Genomic DNA, 19,516 nt, shown 5'->3' with positions numbered 1-19,516 from the left:
ATAGCCAAAGCTATTAGGATAAACTTCTCTTTAAGGGGCAGATTAAGCCTAGTTAGGATAGCTATCTTTAAATGCAGCCTAATTAGCTTAATTAGTCATATAGATCTAGATTACCTAGGTAGTATAATATCTTTAACCTGGCTAGCTAGAGAGCTATCTGGATTAAAGAAGCTAGAAGAAGCCCTATGGCAAGGCTGGCCTCTTAAGGCAGAAAAGGCAACTTTCCTTACTGCATTTACAGGCAACTCAGCCCAGTACAAAGAGTGGCTCGAGAACGTAATCATCGAGGCCAAATAGGTACTCTATATCCTCCCTCTTGTATAGAAGTAACAGGCTGGTTATAGTCTAAGACCATAAGAGTAAAGCTAGGATAAGGAGTCTATATATAGCATTCTAAGATAAATATAGGATAAAGGCAGGGTTTAGAAATTATATTAAAGTTAAAATTAAAGGAATTAGGTTAACCTTTATATAAGTTAGTTAATAAAAGTTAAATTAACCTTTATTAATTAAATATATATAATATAATATATAATTAATTAACCTTATATATAAGAGTAAATCTAATAAAATTAATAGAAAAATAATAATTTAAATTAGGGCTAAGAAGTTATAATTATTAATAATATATTAATAACTTATTAAAATTATTAAAAAGAATAAAATATTATTACCTTTAATTATTAAACTTAAGGATTAATTATTTAATAGAAAATAATTTATACTATTTAATTTTAGATTTATTTATATCTTATTTATATTAAAGAATAAGATAAATAGAAAATAGCCTTTAAAATAAAATATAAATTATTTAAATACTTATTTATCCCCTTTAAGTTAATTAGTATACTTATTATATTTTGATATATAATTATAAATATACCTTTAAAATACCTTAATATCTTTATAGTTTATTACTTCTTAATTTAAATTATTACTTTTCTATTAATTTTACTAGATTTATTCTTATATATAAGGTTAATTAATTATATATTATATTATATATATTTAATTAATAGAGATTAATCTAACTTTTATTAACTAACTTATATAAAAATTAACCTAATTTTTTTAATTATAACTTTAATAGAATTTCTAAACCTTGTCTTTACCCTGCGTTTATCTTAGAATGCTATACGTAGACTCCCTGTCCTGCTTAGCAGCTTTGCTCTCATGGTCTCAGACTATAACCAGCCTGTTACTTCTGTATAAGAGGGAGGATACAGAGTACCCATTCGGCCTCGATGATCACGTTCTCGAGCCACTCTTCGTACCGTGTTAGTGGCTATGATTGATATCAGCAAGTGTGACCAGAAGGTATAGAGGAAGTCAGTTTGGGGAACGTACTTGAAGTGTGACGGATGGACCAGGCGCGGTTTCAAAGGTCGTTTGAAGACCAGTCCTTTGGGTGGGATGAAGGAAGAAGGGTAACCTAACTGCTAAGAGCTGGTATTAATACTGCCTAGTTAAGGCAGGAATTATGCTATTAAGGCAGATAAACCTTATATAATTTTAAATTCTATAATAATAACCTGCTATAGGGGTCTTATTATTTAAGCCTTTATAGAAAAGTTAAATAGCTTAATAGCCTTATATAAGGCTAATAATAAGGGAAAAAAAAATTAATTTATTATTTAAATAATATTATTATTATTTTTAATATAAGAAGAAATATATAAAATATATTTATAAGGTTTTAAAAATATTATAAGATATTATTATATTTATTAAATTAACTAAAAGTTATTATTATTAGTTTAAGATAACTTACCTAAGTTATAAAACCTTATATAGTAAGATTAAAATAACTAATTAAAAAATTATTATAATAGCTAAATAAAAAACACTAATAATAATAAAATAAATGTAATATTTCTTAAGATTTACTTATTATTATTAAGAATTTATTAAAAGTTTTAATAAGATTATTTTCCTACTTATAGAAATTATTAAAAAAGATAAGTAATTTAAATAAACTAAAAAAGTCTAATAAGCTTTTAAATAACTTAAGGAAGTTATAACTAGTAAACCTATCTTAGTTATATTTAACCCTAATTAATAAATTAAATTTAAGATTAATACGTGTAATTTTACCTTAAGAGGATAAATAAGATAATAATAAGGTATTATACCTAATTATATTTTACTTTTTAATCACTTTATTTATAATAAAAGACTTTTAATTATTATTAATTATTATAAAGAGTTTTAATACTATCTTAAAGGTAATAAAGAGTATTTATTAATTATAAAAATATTACTTACTTTACTATTATATAAAAGTTAAATTAATTATAATTATATTATATTAAATATTTATTTAAAAGTCAAAATGCCAGTCTAGTAACACATAAGGTAAGGCCAAAGGCCTTAAAGTAAGATAACAAAATAAGGTGTTTATTCTTAATATAACACAGTATAAGGCGTCATACACTACGCCAAAAAACACAATAACCGTAATGCTAAGTCTCAGCAGATCACACAGCTGCTGCCTTGAACCTTAAATGTTAGCAGACCGAGGCTGGCTCGGCGGTTAGTAATAGATTTGATCAGGTCGCAAGACAACGTCGTGGGAGAAACACAAATTGAGGATAAACACAGTTGGATAACACTTAGGAGGCTATTATTATAAAATTTAAAAGTATATAAGGTTTATTTACCTTATTAATATAATTATTACCTTAACTTAGTAGTATTAATACTAGCTCTTAGCAGTTAGGTTACCCTTTTTCTTTTATCTTACCTAAAGGACTAAGATAAAACCGCGCTTAGTCTATTTATTATACTTCTACTTAAAGGTTAGTTAGACCCAGTGTTGGGAATTAGTCAGACTATAGTCAAATCATGACTTGACTAATTAGTCACAGTGACTAATTAGTCATTAGTTATTTTAGAAGTGACTATAGTCAAATCACTTAACTAGTTAGTTATGACTAATTAGTTATTAGTTACTTAAAAAAGTAACTATAGTTAAATCAGTGATTTAACTATAGTTATATTAGTTAGTTAGCCTAAAAACACCTAAAATAGCTATATAAGATCCTATATTCCCTAAATAGGAAGCTGAGTATTATATATAGATTAGGTTAAAAAAGCATTATATAAAAATATTTTCTTTTCTATTTTAAGTCTTATATAGCTTTTAATATAAGATAAAGTAAATTTAAAGATTTTAAGGAGCTCTAATTAAAGCTTTTAAGTAATTTTATTTTCAAAATGCCTATAAAAGTTTTATTTAAATAGGTAAAATTAGAAAGGAAGTAGTATACTATTTAGTATAAGATATAACATATAATAAAGGCTATATTGCTTAGTAATCTATCTTAATACGCTAAATAATCCACTTTTAGTATCCTTTTACTTATTATATATAAAGTAGAATTGTTAAAAAAGTAATATTTTTAAGCTATTTAATACTATTAGGAAGTAAAAAAGTAATTCTAATATAGTAAAATATAGACTTTATAATATATATATTTTCTATATATTTTTAACTATAAAGCTTAATTTAAAATAGGCGTTTTAGAAATAAAGCTACTTAAAAGCTATACTTAGAGCTTTTTAATTCTTAAGATTTATTTTATTTTATTCTAAAAGCTATATATGACTTAAAATAGAAAGAAAACTACTTTTATATAATACTTTCTATATATAATCTATATAAAATATTTAACTTCTTATTTAGGCAATATAGGACTTTATATAGCTATTTTAAGTGTTCTTAGGCTAATTAACTAATATAACTATAGTTAAATTAGTGATTTAACTAATTAGTTATTAGTTATTTTAAAAGTGACTATAGTTAAATTAAATAACTAATTAGTTATAACTAATTAGTGATTTAACTAGTTAGTTAAATTAAAGTGACTAATTAGTTAGTGACTAATTCCCAATACTAGAACTTAGACCCTAACTAAGTAAGTAATTAAGCGCAAACTTATAAGTAAGTTTCTTAACCTAAATACCTTTTAACCCTTCTTATTAATAGCATAATAGCTATACTGCCTTAATACTTATTATATAAAATAGCTTATAGCTATATAATTATACCTATTTTATAAGTAGCTATAACCTTAATTTAGCTATTAGGTCTACCTTAGATATAATTAATAAGAAAGAACTTTAAGAGATTTATATAATAATAATTACTATTAGAAAGAATTTCTTATTTAGATATATATTTATTCTTATTAAGATAGCTATTTCTAATTATAGCCTAATTTAATTAATAAATTATATAAATTAGAGGTATTATATTAATTTAATTAATTTAACCTAAGTTAATTTTAAACTCTTAGGAACTTAAAAAGAGGTTTAAAAGAATATTATTACTTTCAGTTAAATTAGGTAGCCTTCTTGACTGCCTCTATAAGTAACTCAATTATTTATAAAAAGTAGCTTTTTAATATATATAAAAGGGTTATTATTATTTAAGACGAGCTATTTTTAAATTAATAAGAGGAGTTTATATATAAAGTTTTAAGATAAATATAAGATAAAGGTAAGGTTTAAAAAGTTAAAGGAATTAGGTTTAGTTTATTTATATAAGTTAATTAGTAAGAGTTAAATTAACTATTATTAATTAAATATATATAATTAAATATATATAATAAAATATATAATTAGTTAACCTTATATATAAGAATAGATTTAGTAAAATTAATAAAAAAGCAGTATTTTAAACTAGGAAATATATAAATATTTCTTTTTATTTCTTTTTAAGGCTTAACCTAATAAAGTGTTTTAATTATTAATATAAAATTCAATTTAATATAAGGTTAATATATATATTATAATAATCTTTAAAAGGTAATAAAAACTTTTATTAGTTTTAATAAAGTATTAAAGCCTTAATATATTTTTAAGATTAATTAAATATAACAAGATGTTTACGTAATAAAAAAGATATTATAAGTAAGATTCATACTATACAAGGTTATTATATAACTAAAAGATTAAAAATGAAATTAATACAAGGATTTTTTCTTAGTATACAACTAAACTCAAGAATATAAATAAAGATCTTAGAGGTAATAGCTTAGTTTATATCAAGAATAATCTTAGTTTAATCATTAAAAGTTATAATTACTATCTTTTAAAGTATATATTTAATATTTAATATTTTTAAGAAATAGTTTTAAATTCTTTAATAAGTATTCTGAAACTTAAAACATTATAATTAATTAATATATATTTAATTAATAAGTATAATAAATCAAGTTTTAAAGAGGAAATCTAGTTTATGCTAGGTATATACTTACACATAGCATAGGCCATTAATACTAAGTATGTTTATTATTACATTTCTTAATAATTAAATAATATATATTAGGCTTATTAATATAAGAAGTCTTATTAATAGCTAGTAAGCTAAGTCTATAATAATACTAATAAGTATAGTCTATAAAGTAGTAAATAATAATAATAGTTAGTAAGATTATTATAAGATTAGTATTAAATATACTTAATTAGTCCTGATTATAATAAATTACTTATGATTATAGGGTCTTAATACTACTTTGCTCTATAAGGGCATATAATAATTAGCAGAGAATATAAGGTATATATATTATAACTACTATGGTTATAGTTTAATCTCCCCCTTCTGTTAAGCCTTATTCTTAAGGCCTAGTTAATATAATTTTTATTAGTTATCTCTAATAAGTCTAATCTTGGTCTTATAATCCTCTCAAGATATTTAACTACATATTTAAAGCTAAGAAAACCTTTATTTAAAAATATTAATCTCTCTATATCCTTATTTTAGGATTTAGGAATCCTATTATACCTTATTCTAATTATATTTATTAAAAGATAAAGGATTTATATATTTTTAACCTTATAATATTAAATTACTATAATCCTGATATTAAGTCTAAGGTATCTTATAATAAGTATAAACTATTTATTACTTTTAGTATATTTTATTTAATGTAAAATTATTTTCATAAGTTTTACTAATATAATATTAGCTTAAAAGATTATTAATAAGAAGTATTATTTTAAGTTTAAAAAAGAGGCTATTAAAGATAAACTTATTAACCTTTAGGCAGAGTCTACTTAGATTTATAATAAGATAAATACTTAGTTTACTAAAAATTACTTACTTAAGGTATTAATATTACTTAGTAAAGGTAAAAAGTCTTAATATAATTTAATATAATCTTAGTCTCATAAATAAGTTAAAAAAGGCAGAATATAATAAATAGGCTGCTTTAGAAAATACTATAATTAATAAGTCTTTTTAAGACTAATTTACTACTATTAAATACTTTAAGTAGAATTCTTTATGCCTTAGTACCTTTCTTAATTCTTTTAGTTTTAGTAATACTTCTTTAGGAGTTATTAGGTATTTTTAAAGTATTTTAGTAGTTCTTATATATTTTTATTTTCTAGGTAGTCTTTCTATTTAATTAGGTATATAGTTTATCTACTAATTCTACTTATATTCTTAATAGCCCCTGCCTTATAAACTTCTAGTCTTATAATTTATTATAGTATATTACTAGTTTTAATATATATTATATTTACTATTAATTCTAATATTAATATATAATATACTAGGTAATATTACATTATTATGGTTAAGTCTAGCTTATAGGTATTTTTATTTATTTATTTAGTTTTAACTAATCTAAGGTATTTATAGTTTAACTTATAACTTAATTAGTCTATTTTAATATTCTTAATAGATAAGTAAATTATATCCCCTTCCGAGACGGTTAGTCTTTTTAACCTTTTAGGATTATAGTATTATTATATTTATTTTCTAATATAGTTAAGTTTTATCTTTATTTCCTTATATGGAGTTTTTAACTTATTGCTTTTAATTATAGCAGCTAGGTTAATTAATTTAGGTTCATATGTATTACAATAAGTATTTAATATAAATCTAAAAGTTATATCTAATGGTTTAATCTTTATATTCTTATTATAAGCGATAATATAGGCTAGTTACGTATATAGTAACTTTTATATAAATATTTAATATAATATAGCTATTATTAGTTAAACTTTTATATTATAATAAAATATAAAATGTTTTAATAGTTAATATAAACTTTAATTTCATATATACTTCCCATAAGATAATATTTTAATTCCTTAAAATAGTTAATACTCATAAGAAACTCTTTATTATAAATAAGGTAATTAAGTTTTAGTTTACATAGCTTATATAAGTAAAATATAATAAGATATAACTTACTATAGTTATTATATTAACCTATTTATCCTCTTAATATAAAGTCTAATAAATTAGTTTTTAGTTTTATTTCCCTATTATAATTAAATATAATTACTATAGACTTACTAAGGATAGCTTAATATAGTTATTTAAATACTTCTTATACTTTTAATCCTTATATAAAGGTCTTATCTTTTTTTATAAATTCTATATATAAATTTATAATTTTATTAAAGTTTTTAATAGATTATTAGTAGTAGTTAATAAGTTCTAAGAAGCTTTATACTTCTTTAACTATTTTAGGTAATAATTAATTTATTACTATTTAGATTTTCTTTTATTTTATTTTAATTTTACCTAATATAATACTATATCCTAAAAGCTCTACTTCTTTTATATAAAAGTAATTTTTCTTTAATTTAACTAACAGGTTAATAATACCTTTCTTATTATCTAAGAAGATTAAAATATTATTTAACCTTATATAATTTTAAATTCTATAATAATAGCCTGCTTTAGGCATCTCACTATTTAAGCCTTTATTAAAAAGTTAAAAGGTTTAATAACCTCTTATAAGGCTAATAATAAGGGGAAAAAATATATACATTATTTAAATAATATATTATAAAGATATTTAAGTATTATTATAATATATTATTAATTATTTATTAAAATATTATAAGTATATTAACCTAAGTATTATTTAATTATATTTATCCTTAACTTATATTTCTCTTACTATATTATTTTAAAACCTAATCTGATCTATTATTAACCTACTAAGCTAGCCTTAGGCTGCTAATATTTATAGTTTTTCCCTAAATACTAAAACCTTCTTTTCTTAATTTACCTTTTTTCCCTTTTTTTCCCCCTTACTTTCCCTCCTTTACCTTATAATAGCCCTTAATTCTTATAATAAAATATTTATAATATTAATTTAATTAACTTAATTATATATTTTAACTTTATAAACTATGCCTAATATAGACTATTATTACTACCTAATATAATACTATTAATAAAGGCCTACTACTGCCTTGATATATCTTAACCCTATTATAAGTAATTAGCTAGGTCTTTTAATATATCTATTTAGCTTATAATATATTTAATAATAAATATATTTTATATAATATTATAAAGCTATATTTAGTAATTAAAGACTATAAGATTAACTTACTATATTAATTATAATCTATTAATATATAATAGGTTTTTACTTATAATTTTATAATAGTAAAGAAAGAAATATAAACTTAAGATCTCTTTAATATTAATATTATTAATTTATATTAGAGGGCTAGTTATATAATAATTATATAGTAATATATCTTATAATAAAAGTAAGGGCTCTTAGCTTATTTTAATATAGCCTTTTAGGGTTAAAGCCTTAATAGTAATTGCCTTAAGAGGGTAATAATAAAGAGGGTATTTAGCCTGCTAAGAATAAGAGAAATATCTTTTTTATACTTATAGATTAAGGCTACTTATTTAGTTAGATCTTAAGGTTTAAGGCAGTAATTATATAATCTACTAAGACTTAATATTAAGGTTATTATATTTTTTAATATAATATATAATACCTTATATTATATTATATTAAAAATAAATACTTTATTTTATTATCTTACTTTAATATCTTTAGCTTTATTTTATATATTACTTAATAGCTATTTTAACTTTTAAATATTATTAAAGTTATTTCTAATAATTAAATTTACTAAGATTTAAATTTAATTAAAGACTTTATTAATACTTTTTTTAATTCTTATTAAAATACTTAAATTTTATTTATTAATTATTATTATTATTTTTTTTTTTTAAGTTTGCAAGTCAGCCTCAAAAGCTATATCCAAGCATCTCCAAAGTCTAATATAATTTAAACATTTCTTGCCCCTCAGCAGGCAAAGCTTCATTAAGTCAATATCATCATAGTTAGCTGCCTCAATTGCAGCCTGAACCTAGCTGCACATAACCCAGCTGGAGAGCCTTGCTCTTCAGCTGGCCCCAATCTTCTTCCTGCAACCCACTTCAAGAGGGGTAATCGCGGGGTTTGGGAAGAAAATGTATTGAGTTTTGTGTGAGTTCAGTTGCCTAAAGTCAAAGACCGTCGGCGTCGGCGGCGTAAAGAGGGTCAATTGGGTCACGGGACACAGCACGTGACAGACTCAACGGATCAGCCAAACATCAGTGCACCATCAATATAAACAAGGGTTAATTATTATTATATTAAAGTTATAAATTACGATTTTTTTATTAACTTTACTCTTTATTATTAAATAATTATATTTTTTTAGTATTTTAAAACTTTAATAAAAATACCTTATAGCTTAAACTATTTCTTTTAAATCTTAATATAAGACCTAATACCTCAAGGTTAACCCCAAACTTAAACTCCGCGGCAAGAAACATTTCAGGTATCCCTGGAGTATCCAGAAGCGAACTATATAATACCCAAAAGTCCCCTGAAACATGGCAGAGGACTATGCGACTTCTCCAGAGCACATCTATACGGTCAGCAACAAGATCCTTTATCCTTAAATTCCCTGTGGTTGAAGCAGCAGTGAACTCGAAGACGCCGTAACCTGGATGATAGTATTTGCCTGCAAGTTTCTCAACATCAACTGAGGGCTGTCGAGGTGAAGATGGTGCATTTGGGAAAAGAGTCGATACTGCATTATCAGCCTCCTGCTTTCTCCGTCGATCCGCATCTCGAGCACTGTAGTGGGTCAGCTTTAGCCTCTCTTTGCAACAGTCATTTCAACCTACTCTTGGGCGATGTCGTAACGCCTTTCCAACGGGACTTTGAGTCTGTCGTTGACAAGCTGTCTCACAATAATCTCTCTTACTGGAGAAGGGTGATTCGCAAGGACAACAACTCCATAGTCTTCTTCTGGCAGCCAGTAGATCAAGGCACCATGTGCTGTTGTCGATCCAGAGTGCCAGTAGACAACATGCCCATCGATTGAAGTCCTCCACCAAGAGAGGCCATAAAGAGAAATGTCTGTTCCATGTGCAGGGTCTGGGTTTTCAACAATGCGAGGTCTGCGTATATCCTTGTGCACCAGTTTCGACAACGGAGCCTCTTGACGAAGCAGGCATTTGATCCACTTGGTGTAGTCAAGGACGTTGGAAATTATAGCCCCTGCGCCACTGAGAATATCTGTAGGTAGTTGTTCAATGGACTTGTGACACTTCTCTGCCGGATCCCAATAGTAGCCTGTTGACAAGTGCTCAGGCGCGTCTTTGGCTTCCTTCAGGTCAAGGTAGGTGGAGTTCATACCAAGAGGCTCCCAAATAGTTTCTCTCAACACGTCCCGCAGCCATTTACCAGTGACTGTTTCGATTACAAGAGAGAGGGTAGCATAAGCCTCATTGTTGTAAGAGAAGTTTGTTCGTGGTTGAGATTCCAGAGGAAAGTTACGAAGGTTGCGTGCAATATCTCTGATCGTCCATTTTCTTCCGTCCTCATGCAGGCGAATACCTGCATCGTTGTTGCTGAGGCCTGAGCGATGACTTGCCAGGTCCTCAAGCGTGATATTGTTCGTTGCCCAGTCATCTTGAGTGACAAAGTCCTCGCGAATGATTCTCGAAACTTTAGTCTGCCAGCCATCGGACAGGGCAGGGTATGCTTTGCTTTCGATCAGATGGGCCAAAGCTGCGGTGACAAATGCTTTAGTTGTAGATCCTCCATACCAAAGAGTTTCTGGGGTAGCGGTGATGTCTGGCAACGTCGCGTAGCCGAAGGACTTTGTAATGTCAGCGAGGTCAACTCCTGAAGTTTATACGGGCCGAACAAACTTGAGAGAATACGTCATCTCCATCGACCACTGCTATAGACATTCCAGGAAGCTTCCATTCCTCCATGGTCCCTGCCGCGAACTCGGCGAATTCAGGAGTGAAGGGGTCGTTCATTTTAGCGCCTCCCATCCTTTCTGACTAGTTCTACGAAAACTGATCCTTCGAGTGATGCCAACTTCTAGATCGATGTGGCTGCCCACGAGCTTCGGTAACGTTGAAAATGCTCTTGAGCCTGTCAAACAGATGACGCAGCACGAACTATGGCGCGCGAAGAATGAGTGTCACCAGAAAGGAACCTATAGTATAAGCAGCAACAGTTCAAACCGCCAATTCGGCCTTTATACACACGTACCGGTGGCTTCTAAAGATGAAACTTTCACGCTGCTCCTCTGTGAGAACGAGGAAGCTTTGGAGCCATTCGCGGGCAAATGTAGGTGCCGTCAGCATACCCAATACTGATAACCGAGGATCAGCCTGCACAGTTCCCCTCAATCCTTTATGACCTTCCTGTTTGGAATTGAGATATCATATCGAACGGTTGTTCTTTGACATGACTTTAGTTTAGTTTATTGAACTGACGTTTGTGTTTTCTCCAGCTTCAACGATGTCGCTTTCCAATGGAAAAATTACAAAGGGGCAGCCAGCTGTTCTTGGTCCTCCTCTTCCTACCCCAATTAATGGTGTCAACGCCCTATCCGCATTTTCAATCAGCTATTCTGTCATGATCAATGCACCTGCACTAAAATGCCTCGAGAAGCTGATCGATACTAATACCTGGCCATACTGGAACGCCCTCACCCCTCGTGGGGCCATCACAAAAGCCCCCCCTATCACTGATCAGTCTACAAATGACTCGGAGCTACATGAAGTCATCTCTCGTCCTGGCTATCTGTATGCAGGGGTAGATTTCACAGTTGATGTCCATATGAACAAGAACTCGAAACAGCGGACAAATACAGCGGCCGAAACTGTTGACAGAGTAGAGCGCTTTGAGACTGATGATGGAAGGCTAGGATATCGGGTTACCTGGCGTTACATCGGCATGCCTTTCTTCTTGAGTCACAACGAGCGCATTCACGAGTTTATAGAGTCTGTCGACCCGACGAGTGGTGAGAAGGTCACTGAGTATATCGGCTGGGAGACCTATGGTGGGCTCGCAGCCTTAATCATCAAGTATACGATTTATGATCGCTTCCGGGATTCGTTTCAGAGATGGCGCGACGATTTCAAAGCTGCGACAGAGACATCATGATCTACGATAGAAGACACCTGTCCCTGAATTATGATGTAAGCTAGGGCATGAAAATGAATGTATTTATGGGAAGGCTCTCGAGAAAGCTCTTGGGAAGGAATTGTTTGAGGGCTTCATGTACGTATTTACAGGGATTGAGACAGGAGGCTGAGCTCAAAATGCTACAAGTTAGTCATGATATTCTGCCCTTTGGCTTTCCGGTTGCTGTCCCGGTTGATCAAGGGCTGGGCCATCATTGTGTTGAGCGGGCAGAGTGAGGACGGAAAGGATGGTGTACTAAAGGTAACTGGCTGACAGATTGTGTCAGAAGGAACGGCTTACGCGTAATACAGCCGTCCAGCGGCCTGAGTTCAGTAGACCTACATGTCATTACAACCGCCTTGATGCTTATACCCTTCGTCAATAAAGATGTTTAGGCATATGGGTCAATACTCTGTCGTAGAAGCGCGTCTTCCGGCTTGCTCATCCTTTGCAGCCACTTCTTGTCAATAAGCAAAAACCGACAGGATGACTTGAACATACTGGCAACGAATTATGGTTGAAGGAGTCCGGTAATCCAAACAGCCGCCAGTCAGCTTATTATTGCATTGCTAAGTGCTATCGCCCGTCAGGCAATTGGTTGGGGGAACGTTTGACTGTGTCAGCTCGTCAGACGAGGCACCCAACCTGGCTAAGCCATGTCACATGTGTGACACTCGCAGCAAACAACGAAGCCTTACACGTCGATGAGTGACAACAGCATTGACCACGCGTTGCAGGTTGGTCAGAGGTCCCACGTCAGAGTGGAGAGTAATCTGTACAGGATCGGACGCAGGGATAAGCCGCCAACAAAATGTTATCCCCCAAATATTTTGTTGGGTGCTGATGACTGTGACTTACCTTTATGGAGCCAACGGTCCCAACGTCAACGTTCTCAGATCTCACGGCTTGCGACGTATTCGCCTCCTGACACTGAAGGTTTGTCAGGCTTTCACAATCATCTCCAATAACGCCTTTCTTTTATCTGCACCCTTCTAGTAACCTTGCGACAAAATGGCGCATACCTCAGGCATTACGCCTTTATATCAGGTGTTCAAACCACCTTTCACCATCGAATCGCCTGGATACGAGAAAAGGCCGAACGAAACTATTCCCCGTCGACATCCACGGGCTCGCGATGGCCTGATTGAACGCCCATCAGAAGATGTTCGCACCGTTTTCGACATCATTCGCCGCAGCGCACGGCTATTCCCGGACAGCAATGCTGTTGGTTCTAGAAAGCTGATTCAGCTCCACAAGGGAACAAACCAGTTCGAGAAGAAAGTCGATGGCAAGGTGCAGAAGATAGAAAAGGAATGGACCTACTTCGAGTTATCTGGCTTTACCTTCATGACGTACAAGCAGTACGAGAAACATTGCCTCGAAGTCGGCTCAGGCTTGCGAGGTTTGGGACTTGGACGAGGTGATAAAGTGTTTCTGTTCGGCTCCACGAGGTATGGACTTACCTCAAACGCAGTGTAATCACATTCTGATCAAGTTCGTCCAGTGCACAGTGGATTGCTACATCGCATGCTTGTGCTACTCAGTCCATGTCAATTATCACAGCTTACGACTCTCTTGGATCGAGTGGCCTTGAACACAGTCTCGTCCAAACCCAAGCTGAGGTCATGTACATCGACCCATATCTGCTCAAAACCGCAGCCGAGCCTCTCAAAAAGTCGAAGGTTCACACACTGATCGTGAATGAAGCATCTATCTTCGGCGGGTCGGAACTCCTGGAAGAGTTCAAGACCTCACATCCGAAGATCAAAGTGATTAGCTTCGAAGATCTTTGTAAGGCTGGCCAGAGCGAAATGGTAGATCCCGTTTATCCCGAACCAGATGACTTGTATTGTGTGATGTTCACTTCAGGATCTGGAGGCGTTCCTAAGGGCGTGCGCATTGCGCACCGCAATCTCATTGCAGGCAGTAAGGTGACCTACGTTTTCTTCTCGATACCCGATGCTGATGTACATTCTAGTTGCCGGTCTGTATACCTGCGTTTCTGACTGTGTGACTCACAACGACGTCTTGCTCGCCTATCTTCCGCTTGCACATGTCTTGGAAATGGCTCTCGAAAATCTCGGGTACTATTTTGGTGGTGCCATTGGCTACGGCAATCCACGGACCCTCTCTGATACGTCCGTACGAAACTGCGCTGGTGACATGCGTGAACTGGCGCCTACAATTATGCCCGGTGTTCCCCAAGTCTACGAGACTATTAGAAAAGGTGTCATGACTCGGCTCAACGCAAGCGTGCTTCTGCGAACCTTGTTCTGGCGTGCCTTTGCATACAAGAGTTTCATGGTCAAACATAAGCTACCTGGTGCTTGTCTGCTTGACAGCATCGTTTTTGGCAAGGTTCGGGAGATGACTGGCGGCAGAATCCGGTTTCTTTTCAATGGTGGAAGTGCCATTTCTCTGTCGACGAAGCACTTCCTGTCCCTCGTTCTTGCTCCGATGTTCACAGGTTATGGTCTCACTGAAACCTGTGCAAACGGATCGTTGGGATCACCCCTTGAGTTCACCCTCCATTCGATCGGTACAATTCCAGGGTCCATCGAGGTTAAGTTGGTATCTGTCCCCGAATTCGGTTACTCTGCCGATACGAAGATACCGCAAGGTGAGATCCTGATCAAAGGTGGGGCCGTTATGCTGGGATACTATGAGAATGAGGAAGAAACCAAGAGAAGCTTTACTGAAGATGGTTGGTTCAAAACAGGAGATGTTGGCGAGTTCGATACCGATGGCCATCTTCGCGTGATCGATCGCATCAAGAACCTGGTCAAGTTACTCAGCGGCGAGTATGTCGCCCTAGAAAAGCTGGAGGCTATCTACCGCGGCGTGCAGGGCATCATGAACGTCATGGTTTATGCCGACTCTGACCACTCTCGACCTATTGCTGTCGTGATGCCCAACGAGACCTCTCTTCTCCATATGGCACGGGAGATGGGCGTTGATGAGCACAGCATGCACAGTGATCCTCGAATCCAGGAGATTTTGATGAAGGATCTGCAAGCAGCTGGGAAACGCGGTGGTCTATCGAGTGCTGAGATTGTTGCTGGCATAGTTATAACGCCAGAGGAATGGACTCCGGCAAGCGTAAGCTCACCCATCGTCCGACACGTGAATGTTACTGACTTAATTACACAGGGCCTTGTCACTGCTACTCAAAAGCTGAACCGGCGGGCTATCAACACCAGATATAAGAACGAGATCCACAAGGCCCTCAAGAATGCCTGAATGCGTTTGTTTATATTATCGATGAGGAAGCCAGGTACGTAGCTCAGGAGACAAGCTTCCGTCAAGGCTTGGTAGTTGTAATGTTGCTATATCGCGTTGGATCTCAATGTGTATGTTTGAAGAACTGTAGCCTCAGGTTTTGAACTACTAAACTATTATACTGTTGCCTTTGATATGTGATTGTTACAATGAAATGGCTGACACAATGCAATATTCGAGCACATATGGAGAATGACGGGGGAGATCCTACAAGCCTTCCGGGACACCCTCGCCATGGTCCATATTTATTCACGGCGAGGTCAATGAAGTTCGTGTCTGGGTTCATAATGCAGCACAATCCCGCCCTGGAGAGTGAAAGCTGATTCTGGAGCCATTCGTTTCTCTTGTGTGTCAGCCCATACTTTCTGGGCATGCGTACAAGATCCGAAATGGCACAAGAACTCCTCCCGTGAGTACACCCGATCCCTATCATTGAAACCCCATGGCGGGTCCAGACGTCTGTTCGTGCGTTCATACTCTTCAACGCGGAATTGACATCCTTTGCAATTCATCCCTGGTTCCATCCTGTCATTACTCAAATCGTACCATGGTAAAGCAGCAGCAGCCATATACCGGTAGCAAAAGTCATGTCTTATTTCGTCGTGAGATTGACTTTGCGGTTGATGTGATAGTACCGACTTTGGGATTCTTGGAGAAGAGCCAAGAGACCTGAGCTTCTCAACAACAGGCTTGGCTTGTACAAGGTATCTGGGTCTCTTAACGTTTGGCCATGGCTGTAGAGAGTATTTTCCATAGACCACTCGAAGTTTAGGTCCAGAGATCTTTTCGATCTCCTTACTTGAACATTTCACTGCTTTCGCGAACGCTTTAGGTACCGGGACAGGGAGAACGTGCAGGTCGACAGAGATTTGCAGACAAGTGAAGCAGCATCGCTGGCAAGCAATAAGATATAGAAACGTTGCAAACTTTCCGCAGAACTCGCACTTGTTACTGACTAACGTCTGGTAGAAGTGAGCAATGGTACAAACATGTGCCAGCTCTGCCTTGAGCAATGGTTTCAGTCCCTGAAGTCCATGCTTCACCACCGTTTTGTACTCGCGCGATGCTGTCGCTATGCTGCGTGCACGGTTATTGACGCCCCGAAAACGCAGATACGAGAGAATGTCAAGTTCGCGAAGTATCATGAGAATCAACTCCTCGGGCAGGCGGCTCAAGATACCGAGGCTTGACGATGAGGTGGTATCCGAGGTAGACAGCAGAAATGGTGCATCGAGCTTTCGCTCATTCGTCCGTATCAGGACCCTGTCGAATTCCATCCTGTGGTATGTACAGGCGTTGATAATTGTGTCTCCATCCTCTCCGACATTTGTGTTGGCTGCCATTGTTGTTGCTTTCAACAACGGGGGATGTTTGATGATGAAGCCAGAGGTTACGTTGAAATGAACTTCGAAGTACCAAACCCGCAACTGAGTCTAAGATGACCTGCAAGTGAAAGCGGCCTTTGCGACATGTATTGGGCCGATATATTCATTTATTATGTGAGCATTGCTCGGCTGTGCAGAAGTCACAAGTCAGACTATCCAGGCTTTCCCCGCAGTTGGGCTGATACCAGCCGCTGGGTGACTCCTGAAGCGTCTGCCTTATCAGTCAGCCTGGTTCCTTCACAACGGCCCTCCTTATTGGACCATGCATATCATTCACGGCCAGGGGGAAACCAGCATCATTAATACACCAGTAAGAAGCAATTGTCAATCTATGGCTCCAGGCAGGGCGGGAACTTGTCTGGGCCTCACAAATAAACAGAATACCCTCATTTCGTACTAGGGCTTACGACCATTCAGCCACGCCGCACAGCAAGGAACCCCATTGTGATTACAGTCCGACAGGACTGGGAAACAGTTCGCTTCTGTCAGTAAATTTCATTGCGTCATCTTATATCTAATTCTGCTTTTCCGTGGCTTGAAGGGGCCTCGAACGGAAAACTCTCAAAGACTCATTGACCAAAGAAGCTTGCCTATCCCACCGCCTTCGTACTGCTCAGGTATATGGTATTCTAATGGACTCACGGCTTCGATACCGCCTCCAATTTCCTCTTTGACCCGTGTGACACCATCCCGTGATCTTTTCAGTTCATTAATGATATGTGACATGGTCTGAGCATCGTACAGACCCTCCCTTCGGTGTGATGAGGCAAGCATTTGAGCAGCCCTTGTAGCCACCGAATCGTCTGAGCACTTGATCGCCAGTGCGAACAGTGGAGCCACGACTCCCGTTTCCAGCGAGAAATTGCGTCGCGGAGACTTGGTAGCAATGGGAGAGGCGTTAACCTGTATAGTATGCTCGAGCAAGGTCTCAGCCAGGTCGAGTATGTGATGAGCGTTTGGATTAGGCGAAGCGCCAAACACGTTGTGATCCTGAGGGAACTTTGACTGCAATATCATTCGGCAAACGTAGAAGTGAACCAGAAGTGTCCGAATTCCGTGCAAGGTTTGGTCGTCGTGTTGATCTCTGTTCTCGAATTCGTTGATGTCTTCGATCCAGGCATTGTAACCCTGTTCCAAAGATGACCTCTCTTCCAAGATGTCTAGGCTCAGCGACTCTTTCGTTTCCTGATAGAATTCGACGTTCTTGTTGACAAAATGATATAACCATGCTTGAAGTTTAACCAGTCGCTGCTGAGCATCTTGAAGCCCGAGGATCCCTTTCCGCAGCGGCAATGTACCATGATGTGGCTCTTCACATCTGTACTTTGGTAAAGCAAGGATTGGTATCCGATCGTCCTCGAAGAAGCTGGCTTGCATGTCGAGACGCTCGAAGATAGTTGTCAAGCTCTTGATGTCCGTAGATTCGTCGGCAGTCTGGTCGCGTTGAGCTGACACAAGGAGCTTGAGGCCATTGCCGAGATGTTGGAGTGCGGCATTGCCGTCACCGATGGTGCTTTCGCAGCAATAGAATAAAATGCAACAGACCAAAGCAGTTTTTGTTGTGCCGTCTGATGATTGAACTAATCGCTTCCCCAGTGATCGCAGAGCTTTGCCGTACAGACTCAAGGTCTCGGGACTGGCTACTGATTTTCTGTCAGGACTTGACGATGTATAGTCCAGGTGGAGGGAGCTCATTGCAACCAAGGCCTGCCGCACCACTAGATCTTCATGTCCAGCTTGGAGCACAGTTTGAGACCAGAAGTCCGATGACAGAAACCCAGATATGTCATTCGATCCTTGGACACAGAAGTAGTGGAGTAGTCTCCGGTCTTTCTGGCTTCCGGGAATTTTGAAAGGGATGGAGTAGCTGGCGATGGGCAATAGAGCTGATGATCCTAATGTCATAGATGGGATAAAGTCACTCTCGGAAGAGGTTGGTGAGGCCGATGCAGCACTGTAGTCGCATTTCCATCCCGATCGAAGACATTTCGCGCAACTTGGCTTACTCTCGTCGCACTTTATCCTTCTTTTGCTGCTGGGATGTTAGTGGCTTATCTCCTTTTTACTTCTCTAATATGAGAATCACTAGTAGCAAAACCGAGAACTATACTAACCGGCATGTTTGACATCCTGTCTTCCTCCTTGGAACACTACTTCTCGTTCTCTTCTGAACTACCAAGGCATACCGCGAGGCCATTGTTTGGTGTATCGTGGTTACACTCGGTGGAACTGTAGGGAAATGACCCGTAAGCACTAGCGAACGAAGCGACTGGCGAGTTTGCTTGTCTTACCTAGCCATTTGCCAGCGCCCGAGCCTTCAAGAAGATACAAATTCTATATGCAATATGTATAAGATGGACATAGCAAGAAATCATGAGTCTTCAAGATCACAATACGATTGGTCTCAGCGTAAGCTGGGACTGGGATTATGGTGCTCGAACGATCATATCTTATCAGTTGCTTCATTCCGTTTTACCCGAATATTATGGATCCTTCGATCCTTCAGAACCTCAGCTAAACCCCTTGCAGTAGATTCAAGGAGGCCTCATCACAGCACGTGACACTTCTTGCAATCGCATTGGCATCAGTTTT

The 19,516-nt window shown here is 35.3% G+C and overlaps 5 protein-coding genes across 5 annotated transcripts; 2 read left to right on the top strand and 3 right to left on the bottom strand.

Moving 5' to 3' along the window:
- Positions 1-9,521: 9,521 nt before the first annotated feature.
- On the bottom strand, positions 9,522-11,330 carry FOBCDRAFT_265897 (beta-lactamase/transpeptidase-like protein; the record flags this gene model as incomplete). The annotated part of the gene is made up of 4 exons (XM_059611368.1): positions 10,988-11,330; positions 9,956-10,935; positions 9,557-9,905; positions 9,522-9,527 (listed from the first exon to the last, which is right to left on the bottom strand). The coding sequence occupies exons 1-4, from the start codon at positions 11,114-11,116 to the stop codon at positions 9,522-9,524; spliced, it is 1,464 nt and encodes a 487-aa protein (XP_059466377.1). The 5' UTR covers positions 11,117-11,330.
- A 211-nt stretch (positions 11,331-11,541) lies between these two features.
- FOBCDRAFT_234288 (uncharacterized protein) lies at positions 11,542-12,723 on the top strand. The gene is made up of 2 exons (XM_031193513.3): positions 11,542-12,529; positions 12,603-12,723. Exon 1 carries the CDS (start codon positions 11,592-11,594, stop codon positions 12,237-12,239), a length of 648 nt encoding a protein of 215 aa, XP_031030134.2. The 5' UTR covers positions 11,542-11,591; the 3' UTR covers positions 12,240-12,529; positions 12,603-12,723.
- Positions 12,724-13,180: 457 nt separating this feature from the next.
- FOBCDRAFT_286926 (uncharacterized protein) lies at positions 13,181-15,632 on the top strand. The gene is made up of 4 exons (XM_031193511.3): positions 13,181-13,711; positions 13,765-14,186; positions 14,239-15,359; positions 15,411-15,632. The coding sequence occupies exons 1-4, from the start codon at positions 13,272-13,274 to the stop codon at positions 15,498-15,500; spliced, it is 2,073 nt and encodes a 690-aa protein (XP_031030132.2). The 5' UTR covers positions 13,181-13,271; the 3' UTR covers positions 15,501-15,632.
- Positions 15,633-15,799: 167 nt separating this feature from the next.
- FOBCDRAFT_209245 (uncharacterized protein) lies at positions 15,800-16,882 on the bottom strand (the record flags this gene model as incomplete). The annotated part of the gene is made up of 1 exon (XM_031193510.2): positions 15,800-16,882. The coding sequence occupies one exon, from the start codon at positions 16,880-16,882 to the stop codon at positions 15,800-15,802; it is 1,083 nt and encodes a 360-aa protein (XP_031030131.2).
- A 453-nt stretch (positions 16,883-17,335) lies between these two features.
- On the bottom strand, positions 17,336-19,298 carry FOBCDRAFT_234286 (uncharacterized protein). Its single transcript, XM_059609964.1, has 2 exons — positions 19,039-19,298; positions 17,336-18,956 (listed from the first exon to the last, which is right to left on the bottom strand). The coding sequence occupies exons 1-2, from the start codon at positions 19,119-19,121 to the stop codon at positions 17,486-17,488; spliced, it is 1,554 nt and encodes a 517-aa protein (XP_059466376.1). The 5' UTR covers positions 19,122-19,298; the 3' UTR covers positions 17,336-17,485.
- Between the last annotated feature and the right edge of the window lie 218 nt (positions 19,299-19,516).

This window comes from Fusarium oxysporum, chromosome XII (assembly GCF_013085055.1).
Source record: "Fusarium oxysporum Fo47 chromosome XII, complete sequence".
Classification (NCBI taxonomy): domain Eukaryota; kingdom Fungi; phylum Ascomycota; class Sordariomycetes; order Hypocreales; family Nectriaceae; genus Fusarium; species Fusarium oxysporum.
The sequence above is the reverse complement of the archived record's forward strand: the minus strand, read 5'-3'. Positions and strand labels throughout refer to the sequence as shown.